The sequence below is a fragment of the Trematomus bernacchii genome, unplaced genomic scaffold, assembly GCF_902827165.1.
Source record: "Trematomus bernacchii unplaced genomic scaffold, fTreBer1.1, whole genome shotgun sequence".
NCBI classification, from domain to species: domain Eukaryota; kingdom Metazoa; phylum Chordata; class Actinopteri; order Perciformes; family Nototheniidae; genus Trematomus; species Trematomus bernacchii.
The window spans coordinates 1,193,735-1,209,228 of record NW_022987527.1 but is presented as its reverse complement, the minus strand read 5'-3'; the positions used below and the strand labels follow the sequence as shown (position 1 = coordinate 1,209,228).

The following is a 15,494-nucleotide window of genomic DNA, read 5'->3' as shown; positions in this document are numbered from 1 at the left end:
AAACTACAAACTCGTTCTTTAAAAACGAATTGAGATAATGAACATTTAATAGACTTTTGTTAGCTTATCTTTTCAAAACCAAGGGTTGCCACTTAATTTGCCCTCAAGCTAATGCAATTTTGTGAAATGTTTCTGTTTATTGACATTAGCTGTTCTTGTTTGACTGTGGTTTATATTTGTTTTGTGTTGGAAATGTCACCCCTGAATTGAAATCCAGTACTCATAAAACAGTACATCTACACTGGGAGCAGATAGACAATAATAAACACACTGTTGCATCACAAAATGTAAACATTTTTTATTGATTGAGCCTTGACATCTCACATCTCGCTTGTCGTTTTCTTTCTCCCTCGGCTTCTCCTTGTGTCTCATTCTCAGCCTCTCTCTTCGACACTTCCCACCGCCGCCTCCTGTCTCCTTCAATTTCAATCTCCCTCTGATTTCCCCTCTCCTGTAGTTCTGTGATGGGAGATCACACCCTAGGAGTATGTGGAGAGAATATCGTTGATCCAGGGCATCAGAGAGCAGACTTTGGTGTAAACGCCCGGGTAGTTGGGTTGAGCCCAGCCCTGGCCCCAGGACACGACACCCTGCAGCTCTCCGTTACACACCAGAGGACCACCAGAGTCACCCTGAGCAGGAGAGAGACATCACTTTATTCCCTCCACCTCATTCAATATAACCTCATTGTATGTGCCGTGTAATTGTTTGAAAATACCTGACAAGCATCCTTGCCTCCCTCCAGGTATCCAGCGCACACCATGCGGTCAGTGATCAGGCCGGGGTAGGAGCCATCGCAGTCCTTGTGAGAAAGGATGGGGACTTCCACACACTGGAGGTAAAATGGGTTGAACACTGCAGATAAGAGCGAGACAAAATGATTAGGAGGGACACAAAAAAAAACCCAATTCAGCCTTATATCATGTGTTCAAATGCACCGATGTATTAGTGACTCCAGACTATCAGAAACATGCATTATTGATTGTACTGTATATAGCATCACTCTTTTCCAGCTTGATTTATCAAATTACATGTTTTCTGTAAATATGTTTATCTTAAATGGCCAACATCACCATCTATTAGTTTTAAATAATCTGCCATAAGTGCTATCATACTACAGTAACCATAACTAGCTAGGACACGTTTGGCTTTGGATTTTGAATACTATACAGTCATTTCATGCAGTATGTAGCCATCAAGTGCATTGCCAACATTATACTGGCTTCACTCGCTTTTTAGGATGGTTCCTAACTGAGGGAAAGGATCCAGCAGCCATTATAAAAGCTTAGCGAATCCTTTTGAACGGTAGGGAAATGTTTCCTCTCATCACAGGGTGAGCTACAATATTCTGTTAGTCCTCAAGCAAACTGTATACATCGTGTTTGCTCTCAAATACATTCTTATGAGACAGTCTTAAGCATTAGATGATTGCTTACTGTTATCTTTTTTCCTCTTGGTACATGTTTTATTTCATAAAGGTTTTATAGGTTTTTGCGCCAGTAGCTATGGTGGTCTGTTGCATCCGAGGTAGATGAATTAACAGCAGTTAACCTGTTAAGCCCTGAGCCTGTTTTTCAGGTCTCAGGCTCGAAAAGGACATTCCCAGAACAAATGACCATATCTTCCCTTCTAAAAGGGTTAAATTAATAATCTTTTTTCTCAAAGTAATGATAAACCTGTGAGTTGGATGTAGAAAAGTCAGAATCAATATAGATGTTTTTTATTTTAAAGAAAACTCAGAAAACTGTAAATTATAGTGTCCGTCCAAAAATTCTTTTTTACTTATAGTGAAAACTACCCTTGGATGATGGTAAGGTAGATTAAAAGCTTTAAGAATCCAAAGTACAACATATAATAAGTACCCTGTATCAAGATTGATGCAAAACAAGTGACATTTGACCTTTTTAGAGAGATTTAGCAAAAAGAAACCACTTCTGGGGTCATTTGGGTGGATTTTCCATATCTCTGGCCCCCCTTGCTCGATTTTGATGGTTGACACCTCTTTCTGACCGTTAGAGCCAATAGAATCGAAGGGGGAGTCCCCCACACACACTCATTGTGAAACAAAACGGCGGGAGCTTTGCGCATGTAATGTTGCATCAGAGTGAACCTATCTCTAGCTTTGACATCTGGAAACGGAAAAGCAGTTTTAATGCTTATGGATTATCAGAAATCATTTCAAAGGGACACAGACACATTGGATTAACCTATGGATTAACTTCAGCAGCGATTTTTATCGTTTTAATGCCATTGAAGACCACTTTGGAGAGACTACAGAGCCAAGGTAAAAATGTTAGCATTTTTAGCTACCTAGCGTCACCGGTTATATGTCTGTTTTTGTTTATAACGTCGCAAATTCGTATAATTCAGTGATAATGAGGGTACCCATAGATTCTGTGTCACCTCACGATGTGAATCGATGTCATGGATGTGGAGAAGAGATAAATAATAAGGTTTTGTGAGTGATTTTCGGTGCAGCCATCTGTTAGCATTTTTCGCTCGTTGCTAATTCAGAGGCTCAGTGTTAGCATTGTGGGTTTTCTTTTGAAAAATAAATAAAAATGATCAGTTAGATGAGTTTCTTCCCGTTACATGGATATAAAACATTCATAGTTTATTAAATGAACATGCCCTCAGACACTGTTTCCTGCAAGATGTTGCGGCAGTGCCCCGGTACCGGGGTCTCTCGGGTTTAACAGGTTAAGAAACTACTATTATCAATACTCAATGGTTTATTAAAGGCTTTGGTTATATTATGATTTAAACCTATGGAAGGCCATGGGTGCAATAGTTTATCAAGTTGTTTTTCTTCATTTTTTATTTCATAATGGTTTTATAATCTTTAGCGGCACTAGCTAAGCATGGTGGTCTGCTGCAAGTGAGGTAGTCCACTTAAACTTAAACTTGGGGGTTCCAATGGGGGTCCTGCCAACACCATGTCCTGTCCCGTTGGGGGTCCCGCCCACTACTGTTCTGCCGGGGGTCCTGCCAACTCCTTGTCCTGTTCCGTTGGGGGTCCCGCCAACACCTGTCCTGTCGGGGGTCCCGCTGATACCGGCCCATGTTACGTCCGGGGTCCCGTCTACGCCTGTCCTGTCTGGGGTTCCGTCTACACCTGTCCCGCCGGCTCCGGTTCCTGTCCCGCCGGGGGTCCCACCAGCTCCTGCCCGTCCTCCGGAGCTGTTTGATTTTGTCCTGTCTAGATCTGTCTCTGGTTTCCTGTTTTATTTTGAAAAGTGTTCACCCCCCATCTTGTCTGTTGCTTCCTGTCTCTGAGTTCCATCCTGCTTGATTACCCGATAGTGTTCACCTTGTGCCCCTGCGTTTTCTCCTCCCTCCCCACCTGTGTCTTGTTCATGTGTTTAGTCTTGTGTGCATTTAAGTTCTGGTTTTTCTGTCTGTCATGGTGAGATTCTTAAAGTTGTTGGAAGGGTTTATGTTCTGAGTGACTTTATGTCATATCTCTCACAGGCTCCACCCTCTACTGGACTCTATGGGTACTACCTTATCCTGCGTGCATTCTCCCACTGAGACTTCAATAGACGTAGCCGGCCTAGGGCGGGCCTACCTGAATGCGCGCGCATCACACCGTATAAAAGGAGGCCTCGCCTCCTGACTATCATCCTTTTCTCTTCAGCAGCGGAAGTGATTCCATGAGGAGCTTCGAGACGTTTTTTGAGAAAGTGAAAGTGAAAGTAGAGAGTATGGAGTCAGTGCTTGACCATAGGACCTGCCCGAAATGCCCGAACCTGATTGCGGGGGCTGATGCGCACCCCTTCTGCTTCATGTGCTTGGGGCCTGACCACGTGGTGAGCGGTATGGGCCCAACGCCGACATGCCCAGCCTCCCAGATGATCCTGCGGCTCACACGGGAGCATCGTGGGCAGCACTTCCTGGCGAAGGATACCCCGCAGGAGGAGTCGGAGGAGCTGGATCTCGACGTCGTGGACGCGGGCGATTCGGGAAGCAAGGAGACATCGTTCCGGTTCTCCCTTCCGTGGGGCCAGGCGGTCCCGGTTCCGATGGAAGACGATGAGGACGCCTCGCTGTCCGCAGGTCCAACTCTCAGGTCTGCACGGATGGATTTCCCGGCGGTGATGACTCTGGCGGCGGAGCATGTAGGCTTACCGCTCCATCCACCGCTGCCACCGAGGCCTGTAAATCGTCTGAGATCGGGGTTTTACGGCCCGGTGCATCCGGCGCAGCCGACCTTCGTTTCGCCCCAGCTGCCAGAGGTATGGCGGTGTGTGGAGGCGACATGGCAGCAGCCATTAAAAACGAAGGCCCCGATAGCCGCCATGGCGGGTATCATTAAGGTGGTGGATCGCTCGGACACGACATGTCCGGGTGTGCCCCCCCTCGATGAGAGCCTGGCGGCCCATCTGCTCCCGCGGGCGGCTGGTTGGGTGCCGCTGCCCCGGGACCGAGACACCCTGGAATATCTGGATAAGATGTTCAAGCTCGGTACACAGATGGCGGCTGCGGCCAATAATCTTGGCGTGTTGGGCGTCTCCCTGATCACCCCTCAGGCAGACGCCCCCGCCCTCCCGCCTCAGGACGGGAGCGATTATTCGGACCACGCTGTTGGTCAGATGAATAATCAGATTTATGGCGTGGCCAACGCAGCAGGGCGGATGATTTCCCTGGCCACAGTGGCGTCTCGTCACGTGTGGCTGGGACTCACCGCGCTGTCCAAGAAGGACCGAGAGGATCTCCTCGGAGCCCCCGTATCTTCGGAGGGGCTCTTTGGGTCGATCTCCTCGGTCACGCAGCGTTTCAGTCGCCTGGAGGAAGAGAGAATCCAGCTTAGCCGCATGCTACCGCTGGCCTCTCCTCAGGCCCAGATACGTGCTCCTCCACGGGTTTCCATACAGGTGAGGGAGCGCAGTGCGACAGTGAAACGGCCCGCCCCGTGGAACCGGCGTACCGGCAGTCACGGGGAAGGGCTGCCCGACCGAGGCAGGCTCCGCAGCAGCAGAGAGTGCCCGGGTGGGGAGCTCCATCTTCCCGGAGTTGACTAGCGGGGGGAGGTAGCGCCTCGGTGGGGGGAGAGATTCTCTCTACCGGGGACGTGAGGGCGAATCCCGCCTCCTCCCTATTTAATGCCCAGATCCCCGTTAAAACCTTTACAAATAAAGATGGTGTTCAAGTCTGAGTGTCCTTTGTTTCCACAATACACTTACACATGTTGATGACTGTACAAATTCCCCACTCGCCGCCCCAGCTGTAGCTCCTGTTAGGGAGGAGGCTAGTGGGAGTGCGCAGATGAGAGTGATAAACCGCAGGCAGCGCTATTATAGTGCGATGCGGGTACAGGGACATTATGGCCGACGTATTTCTGTTAGAAAACACTCTATGCCAAAAGTGCTAAGTCGAAGTACTATTTGTCAGTTACCACAGAAAACCTAAATAATCCTAGGAAATTTTGGAAAGCCATAAAATCGATATCCACCGGTGAGATCCGTAATGAGCTACCTCCGTGCCTTACCACGGCTCTATATCGGACAGGGCCACCATGTTAAATTGCTTTAATAAGCATTTTGTGTCCTGTGGCTCACTGTTTGATTCTGTGACTAACTCTGCTTCTGTGAACACCACAGTCTGTGTCTCTGAACAATGTGGTCTGGAAAACCCTTTCAGTTTTACTCCTTTTACTGTTAATGTTGTTCATGAAGCATTATCTAAGTTAGATCCTAAGAAACCGGCTGGCCCGGACAACGTAGAACCTTTCTTTTTAAAGATAGCTGCAGATTTTATTGCTCCACCTCTCACTACTCTTTTTAACCTCTCCCTCAGCACAAATGCAATTCCAAAAGTATGGAAGTCAGCTTATGTCTTGCCTTTGCTAAAAGGAGGGGAAGCAACTATTTTAAATAACTATAGGCCAATCTCTAAATTGTCAGTTCTGGCTAAGGTTCTTGAACGCCTAGTGAGTGAACAAGTAAAGGAGTTTTTATGTACAAATAATATCCTGTCTTCAGAAAGCAACATAGCACCATCACTGCGACAATGAAAGTGATGAATGACATTACGAGTATTTTAGATAATAAGCAGAGTTGTGCAGCTCTATTTGTTGATCTTTCCAAAGCGTTTGATACCGTCGATAAGGGAATGCTCTGGTTTTTGGACAAAATTAACATGGGATCACTCCCGTCACCGGACGTACTTCGTCTCACTGGAATAGTAACGGTCATAGTGAATATAAAATCGTCCCCATGTATCCGGCCAATGACGGGAGAGTTTTGAAAGAGACAAAACACTGTTCCATACATTTAAAAACACTTAAACAATTAAACAATGTTTACCTGCCAACAAGCAGCAGTGTGCTGTCATTTCAAACATGTTACCCCACTGTTTAACACACTTTTACCTGTGTTTTGAAGACTCTTTCCTGGGTCATTGTGTGCTCTTTCACCCCCCTGGGTGTGTGTGAGACAAGTCAAGTGAGTCAGCCTGCCAACAAGCAGCAGTGTGCTGTCATTTCAAACATGTTACCCCACTGTTTAACACACTTTTACCTGTGTTTTGAAGACTCTTTCCTGGGTCATTGTGTGCTCCAATGTGTCCTCTTTCTCCCCCCCTGGGTGTGTGTGAGACAAGTCAAGTGAGTCAGCCTGCCAACAAGCAGCAGTGTGCTGTCATTTCAAACATGTTACCCCACTGTTTAACACACTTTTACCTGTGTTTTGAAGACTCTTTCCTGGGTCAATGTGTCCTCTTTCTCCCCCCCCTGGGTGTGTGTGAGACAAGTGAAGTGAGTCAGCCTGCCAACCAGCAGCAGTGTGCTGTCATTTCAAACATGTTACCCCACTGTTTAACACAGCTTTTACCTGTGTTTTGAAGACTCTTTCCTGGGTCAATGTGTCCTCTTTCTCCCCCCCTGGGTGTGTGTGAGACAAGTCAAGTGAGTCAGCCTGCCAACAAGCAGCAGTGTGCTGTCATTTCAAACATGTTACCCCACTGTTTAACACACTTTTACCTGTGTTTTGAAGACTCTTTCCTGGGTCATTGTGTGCTCTTTCTCACCCCCCTGGGTGTGTGTGAGACAAGTCAAGTGAGTCAGCCTGCCAACAAGCAGCAGTGTGCTGTCATTTCAAACATGTTACCCCACTGTTTAACACACTTTTACCTGTGTTTTGAAGACTCTTTCCTGGGTCAATGTGTCCTCTTTCTCCCCCCCCTGGGTGTGTGTGAGACAAGTCAAGTGAGTCAGCCTGCCAACAAGCAGCAGTGTGCTGTCATTTCAAACATGTTACCCCACTGTTTAACACACTTTTACCTGTGTTTTGAAGACTCTTTCCTGGGTCAATTGTGCTCCAATGTCCTCTTTCTCCCCCCCTGGGTGTGTGTGAGACAAGTCAAGTGAGTCAGCCTGCCAACAAGCAGCAGTGTGCTGTCATTTCAAACATGTTACCCCACTGTTTAACACAGTTTTACCTGTGTTTTGAAGACTCTTTCCTGGGTCAATGTGTCCTCTTTCTCCCCCCCTGGGTGTGTGTGAGACAAGTCAAGTGAGTCAGGCTGCCAACAAGCAGCAGTGTGCTGTCATTTCAAACATGTTACCCCACTGTTTAACACAGTTTTACCTGTGTTTTGAAGACTCTTTCCTGGGTCAATTGTGTCCTCTTTCTCCCCCCCTGGGTGTGTGTGAGACAAGTCAAGTGAGTCAGCCTGCCAACAAGCAGCAGTGTGCTGTCATTTCAAACATGTTACCCCACTGTTTAACACACTTTTACCTGTGTTTTGAAGACTCTTTCCTGGGTCATTCTGTGCTCCAATGTGTCCTCTTTCTCCCCCCCTGGGTGTGTGTGAGACAAGTCAAGTGAGTCAGCCTGCCAACAAGCAGCAGTGTGCTGTCATTTCAAACATGTTACCCCACTGTTTAACACACTTTTACCTGTGTTTTGAAGACTCTTTCCTGGGTCATTCTGTGCTCCAATGTGTCCTCTTTCTCCCCCCCTGGGTGTGTGTGAGACAAGTCAAGTGAGTCAGCCTGCCAACAAGCAGCAGTGTGCTGTCATTTCAAACATGTTACCCCACTGTTTAACACACTTTTACCTGTGTTTTGAAGACTCTTTCCTGGGTCAATGTGTCCTCTTTCTCCCCCCCTGGGTGTGTGTGAGACAAGTCAAGTGAGTCAGGCTGCCAACAAGCAGCAGTGTGCTGTCATTTCAAACATGTTACCCCACTGTTTAACACACTTTTACCTGTGTTTTGAAGACTCTTTCCTGGGTCATTGTGTGCTCACCAGGGGCACGAGAATACCCTCCACAGAAGGGGTCGTGGTTCCGTGAAGAAGGCCGAATTTGGGTGCTCATAGGCAGCCTGCTGCAGAGTCATTTTCAGGCTCCTCTCCACAATTGTCCCCCTAAAATGATTTTAAATCATTATTTTTGCATTTAAATGCATTTATTCTATCATTTATATGGTTCCCCAACACAATGCACATAGTCTGGAGCTCACTGGGGTCCTGCATATAATTTAATCAGGCGTTTTAACACTTTTTCCCATGAAAATGATTTTTAATCACTATCATGGGGCTATGAAAATAAAATTCCGGGTAATGCAGAGCACAAGTGCACCTTTTACTATTTAAATGTATTTGTATTATATATATTTGGGCTAGAAAGGTGACCTCTCTGGGTGATTTAGTCAGTTTATGGAGCTTAGCCCACAAATCCTGGATGATCCAGGCCGAATTTGGGTGCTCATAGGCGGCCTGCCAGGCGCCCCCACCCGTGGAAAGCAAAAAAAATTGAAGAAAACGCTTAATTATAACTTAAAATAATCAAAAATGAAGTTTTGAAAAATTGTCAAAAAAATGACAGAGTGCCAACGGGAGAAGGGGCCAGACTATTGGCGCTTCGGGCCGATTTTTCCCCTTCTCCGATGGTTGGTACAACGGAGAAGGGGAAAAAGTCCCTGGGCTTCATTTCCACTTCTCTGTTAAAAAGATTCATCCATACTTTTCAAACTACCGTCTGCACGAAATCGGAAACCCAGTTTTTGGGTGCACTCAGAAAAATAACGGCTGTTGCAAATCATGGAAGAATGTATCCGCTCACCAAGCACTTTGAGTGGGCCTAATTTTGTGCCTCAAGGACCCCCCAGCCTGGTTCTCTCAATACTTAAAGTTTGACATGGAGGAATGCGAGGGCACTTTGCAGGTGACTCTACCCGATTATGAGACACTATTTTGGGGCGTATTTTTTACATTTCTCTGGTTCTCCAAATAGTTTAAGTTCGACATTTTGAGCCATGGAGGAATGCGAGGGCACTTTGCAGGTGACTCTACCCGATTTTGAGGCACTATTTTGGGGCGTATTTTTTACATTTCTCTGGTTCTCCAAATAGTTTAAGTTCGACATTTTGAGCCATGGAGGAATGCGAGGGCACTTTGCAGGTGACTCTACCCGATTTTGAGGCACTATTTTGGGGTATAATTTTTACATTTTGACCCCTTTGCCCGGTTATCACCAAAGTTGAGTTGGATGATTTCGACCATGGAGGAATGTCAGGGGAGTCCGCGGGGGACTCCTGCGGGGTCATGAGGCACTATTTTGGGGTACAATTTTTACATTTTGACCCCTTTTCCCGGTTCTCACCAAAGTTGAGTTGGATGATTTCGACCATGGAGGAATGTCAGGGGAGTCCGCGGGGGACTCCTGCGGGGTCATGAGGCACTATTTTCGGACACTTTTTTCCCATTTTCCCCCCTTTTGCCTGGTTCTTTTTATTTTTATTTTTTTTCCCTGTTTTGGCCCGTTTGACCCGGTTCCTTCTGCCGGGGGCACTGCCCGGTCCCGGGTGCCCCCCCAGGGCTCGCGTACAGCCGTTTCACCCCCCCACATTGACGGATTTTGACCCCTTTGCCCGGTTCTCACCAAAGTTGAGTGTGATGATTGCTGAGTCATGATGCACTATTTTGGGGTACATTTCCCCCATTATCAACACGGACTAGAGATGTCTCGGAGATGGCTCGGAGCCCACACCCTGGTTCTATGTAACCCTGGAGGAATGTCACATGAGTCGACAGGGGACTGCTGCTGGCTAATGAAGGACTATTTTGGGGTACATTTCCCCCATTATCAACACGGACTAGAGATGTCTCGGAGATGGCTTGGAGCCCACACCCTGGTTCTATGTAACCCTGGAGGAATGTCACATGAGTCGACAGGGGACTGCTGCTGGCTAATGAAGGACTATTTTGGGGTACATTTCCCCCATTATCAACACGGACTAGAGATGTCTCGGAGATGGCTCGGAGCCCACACCCTGGTTCTATGTAACCCTGGAGGAATGTCACATGAGTCGACAGGGGACTGCTGCTGGCTAATGAAGGACTATTTTGGGGTACATTTCCCCCATTATCAACACGGACTAGAGATGTCTCGGAGATGGCTCGGAGCCCACACCCTGGTTCTATGTAACCCTGTAGGAATGTCACATGAGTCGACAGGGGACTGCTGCTGGCTAATGAAGCACTATTTCCGGGTACTTTTTTTTCATTTTCACCCAAATTTCCCTGGATGAAATATTTTTTAGTTTTTTTAGTTTTTAGCCCAGTTTTGGCCACAGCGTTGCCTGGAGGATAGGACCGAGATATGACAGACTCTCTGGCCGCCTCACAAGTCACTATTGTCGGACACTTTCTTTGCTTTACCCCGGTTCTATCACTCTTTCCTCCTTTGACCATACAACCCGTTTCCTGCTGGGGTGGTGCCTGGTTCCGGGGTACCCCAAACCCTCTCATGGTCGGGGCACCATGTATTGATGCATCGGACCCAATGTTGCCATCACCAGCCCCGCGTTGGTGCGGAAGTGGGACCATCTGACCCGGTGGTAACCCAATACTTCCCTTCGTCCATGCACCATGAATTGATGCATCGGACCCAGTGTCGCAACCACCGCTCACGCTAACGCATATAAACGGAGAACTATAACATAATTTTGATCAAATTCATTATGTGTGTTTCAGGAAGGATGTCATCTGAATGCCCGGTGTGCAGACTCTTCTATCTGGCATTGAACAAACACCTTAAGCACAAGCATGCAGTGCGGAACTTGGAGGAGAGGGGAATCCTCCTGAAAATAGCCAGTGGAAGGATAAATGTTCGGACCAAACCCTGTCCCATCGCTGGGTGTTCGTACGCTGGGAAGAGACTGGACCGTCATGTAAAACATGACCACCCTGAGTTGTCCCGACATGAGGCACATCAGGTCATGGCAAGGCTGAAGCATAGTGTGGCACTGCAGTTGCTCCATGACCTCCGTGAGACTAACCCCATCATTGGAATGGCTACATCATTGGATATAGACAATGAGGAGGAATACCCCGGGCACCCTCCACCCTTCTCCCCACATACCGAGTGTGACAACGAGGACTGCAGGCAGGTGATGCTGGAAAATGTGGCATTGAGGGCTCAGAAGGATGCCCTCAATGATGAGGTGAAGACCCTGCGCTCCAGGCTGAAAAAGGAGCTAAAACCCAGGAAGCAGAGTGCTGCTGTTCTTGAGGAAGAGGACGAATGTATACGATTTAAGGGCCTGGCAATCCCAAGTACCTCCGGCATAAACACAGTAGCCTCAGGCAGCAATACCCCTGTGAAGAGCCCGGTGAAGACTGTCATGCAGTCCCCAGTAACCTCCGGTAGCGAGATCCCTGTGAGGAGCCCGGTGAAGACTGTCATGCTTGCAGTAGCCTCCGGTGGGAAGAGACCGGTCAAGAACCCTGTGAAGAGCCCAGTGAAGACTGTCATGCTTGCAGTAGCCTCCGGTGGAAAGAGACCGGTCAAGAACCCTGTGAAGAGCCCAGTGAAGACTGTCATATTACCAGTTTCCTCCGGTAGCGAGACCCCTGAGAAGAGCCCGGTGAAGACTGTCATGTTTGCAGTAGCCTCCGGTAGCGAGACCCCTGTGAAGACCCCGGTGAAGACTGTCATGTTTGCAGTAGCCTCCGGTAGCGAGACCCCTGTGAAGACCCCGGTGGAAACTGTCATGTTTGCAGTAGCCTCCGGTAGCGAGACCCCTGTGAAGACCCCGGTGGAAACTGTCATGTTTGCAGTAGCCTCCGGTAGCGAGACCCCTGTGAAGACCCCGGTGGAAACTGTCATGTTTGCAGTAGCCTCCGGTAGCGAGACCCCTGTGAAGACCCCGGTGGAAACTGTCATGTTTGCAGTAGCCTCCGGTAGCGAGACCCCTGTGAAGACCCCGGTGGAAACTGTCATGTTTGCAGTAGCCTCCGGTAGCGAGACCCCTGTGAAGACCCCGGTGGAAACTGTCATGTTTGCAGTAGCCTCCGGTAGCGAGACCCCTGTATGCCGGAAGACCCGTGCCTCTAAGCTGGCTAATGACTTGCCCTCTCCCTCAAATTACTGGTCCACTGGGTGTGGACGGGGGAATACCATGCGTGAAATCACGTTGCCTAGAAGCATGGAGGCGTACCTTCAGACATACTTGGATCACTGTTTGGGTGTCGCTCCGACAGTAAAACAGAAAGACAATGTTGTGTCGAAGATCAGCCGGATAAAGAACTTCATAGTATACATGGCCCATGGTGTTAACCGCCTGTCAGACTGGCTGTTCCTAAGAAACATGAAGATGATCCGTGGCTGGAGCGAGTATATTGTAAAGCCGGGCCGGGCAGTCACAACATCAGAGTTCTTCCTGAAGAATGTGCACCAGTTCATGGGGTACATGTCTGAGTCAAAGCCCCGGGGGTGCAAGCTCACCCAGTCTGATATGACCCACATAATGAGAGAGGTGAAAGCCAACATGAAACACTTGAATAAGGCAGTCACTCTACATCAGTTTAAGGTGAAGAGGAACAAACTGGATCGTCTGCCGAGCCAGGCGGAGCTTCTCGCCGCCATGGCGGCCGCTGAGAAGCGCATCCCGGAGCTCCTCGACCTGATGGCCGGCACGCCGACCTCAACCACCCAGAAGCTTCTCTATGGCTATCTCACCCTCCATTGGAGCCTCCTGTATGGCCACCGTACGGGCGTGTACGCAAACATGAAAAACAGTGAGGTCTTAGAGGCAGCCATAAGGGGAACTGCTGAGGGCTACATCATCCATGTGCAGGATCACAAGACGGCCAAGACATATGGCGAAGCACAGCTGGCGCTTACAGTAGAGGAGTTTAGCTGGGTCATGCGGTGGATGGGGATTAAAGAGGCATTGCTGGGTCCTCAGAATGAATTCTTCCTTTTCACAAGGGGGAATCGGGCCTCCAAGAACCTGAACGCTCACTTGAAGAGGGCATGGGCTGATGCTGGGCTAGAAACAGCCGTCACCTTCACAATCCTGCGCACTGCCCTGGCTGACAATATCAAGCATCACCAAGATCCAGAAAGCCGGTCGATTCTCGCCAGGTTTATGTGTCACGACGTAACCACGGCGGACCGGTTCTACGCGAATGCGCCAGGTATAAAGGAGGCATTGAGAATCCGCTCCATGTTCAGGGCGTCATCAGATGCGGCAGCAGCTGCATCATCATCAGAAGGATGTCTACCGCTGTCAGATGGGGAGACCTCCGAAGAGGGCTGCTATAACAGTACTGCTCTATCATCTTCACCTGATGGGTCATTGGAGCGGCAGCAGCAGCGGAAGCGGAAGCGGGAGGGAAAGAGGCCAATGAAGTCGGGACCGGGGCTGGTTGACACTCCTGATGATGGGGCAGGGGCCGTGGACTCAACCTGTTTGCCCTGGTGCACCGTAAGAATTAGACGCCTAATTTGTATTATAATTATAATCCTGTGTATACATTTTGTAAATAGTACAATATCTCCAGGGCGCATAACTGCACTTTACAAGCCAGGAAAGGTGCCAGAATCCTGGGCATACATTTTGTTAATAGTGCAACACCTCCAGGGCGCATAACTGCACTTTAAAACGTAGGTTAAGAAATGTAGTAGTACTGTTATAGCAGCAGTAGTACGTGTAAATAGTTTATGTTTTAGGCTCTGTGTACTGTGTTTTTTGTTAAAATAAAATAAAAAATAAAAAAAAAACAATAACCTTGATGGTTACCAGGGGCAGAAAAAGTGCCACTTTCCATCAGCACCGGGGAGGCACTCTCCTTGGTGCTGAACCCTGTGATGAGCGCTCAAGTGTTGGCGGAGGAGGTGTAAGCCAGAGGAGGGTGAACAAAAGTTAAAGTGTTTGAACCTCCAGCCCAGAAGGGGGGGTGATGCCGTGAAGAAGGCCGAATATGGATGCTGATGGGCGGACACAGAAGCACCATAAAACCACCCCCTTGTAAGACCACCAGGGGCACGAGAATACCCTCCACAGAAGGGGGGGTGATGCCGTGAAGAAGGCCGAATATGGATGCTGATGGGCGGACACAGAAGCACCATAAAACCACCCCCTTGTAAGACCACCAGGGGCACGAGAATACCCTCCACAGAAGGGGGGGTGATGCCGTGAAGAAGGCCGAATATGGATGCTGATGGGCGGACACAGAAGCACCATAAAACCACCCCCTTGTAAGGTCACCAGGGGCACGAGAATACCCTCCAGCCCAGAAGGGGGGGTGATGCCGTGAAGAAGGCCGAATATGGATGCTGATGGGCGGACACAGAAGCACCATAAAACCACCCCCTTGTAAGGTCACCAGGGGCACGAGGTTCTGGTGGGTGTGAATACCTGTGTTTAGTCCATGGGGGAGTGCTTAACTGTGGGGGCCCGGGGACTCAGGGTGTGCAAGGTTATGGAGGTCCCACTGTTAGGGGCCCATGCTGGAGGTAATTAGTCCGTCCTTGGGGCTCTGTGAGCGGGCAAAAAGAGGTGATTTCCCCCTGGTCTCTGCTGGAGGTGCAGAGTCCCACTGTTAGGGGCCCATGCTGGAGGTAATTAGTCCGTCCTTCGGGGCTCTGTGAGCGGGCAATGAGAGGTGATTTTCCCGGTCTCCGCCCTGGAGGTGTGAAATAAACAGAGTCCCCCTGTTAGGGACTGGTGCTGGAGGTCTCTAGTCCGTCCTTCGGTGCTCTGTGAGCGGGCAGAGAGAGGTGATTTTCCCCTGGTCTCTGCTGGAGCTGTGAAAGAAACAGAGTCCCACTGTTAGGGGCCCATGCTGGAGGTAATTAGTCCGTCCTTGGGGCTCTGTGAGCGGGCAGAGAGAGGTGATTTTCCCCTGGTCTCTGCTGGAGCTGTGAAAGAAACAGAGTCCCACTGTTATGGGGACATGCTGGAGGTCTCGAGTCCGTCCTTCGGTGCTCTGTGAGCGGGCAGAGAGAGGTGATTTTCCCCTGGTCTCTGCTGGAGCTGTGAAAGAAACAGAGTCCCACTGTTATGGGGACATGCTGGAGGTCTCGAGTCCGTCCTTCGGTGCTCTGTGAGCGGGCAGAGAGAGGTGATTTTCCCCTGGTCTCTGCTGGAGCTGTGAAAGAAACAGAGTCCCACTGTTATGGGGACATGCTGGAGGTAATTAGTCCGTCCTTGGGGCTCTGTGAGCGGGCAAAAAGAGGTGATTTCCCCCTGGTCTCTGCTGG

At 49.1% G+C, this 15,494-nt stretch overlaps 1 protein-coding gene across 1 annotated transcript in view; it reads right to left on the bottom strand.

The window, feature by feature from the left end:
• Window positions 1-380: 380 nt before the first annotated feature.
• Window positions 381-15,494, bottom strand: part of LOC117474902 (trypsin-2-like) — a 265,664-nt gene continuing 250,550 nt past the window's right edge. The window contains exons 4-5 of the mRNA XM_034120931.1: window positions 719-855; window positions 381-632 (exon numbers count right to left, since the gene is read on the bottom strand). Of these exons, the coding sequence (XP_033976822.1) occupies window positions 480-632; window positions 719-855 (290 nt within the window). The 3' untranslated portion in view covers window positions 381-479. The remainder of the gene's footprint in view (window positions 633-718; window positions 856-15,494) is intronic.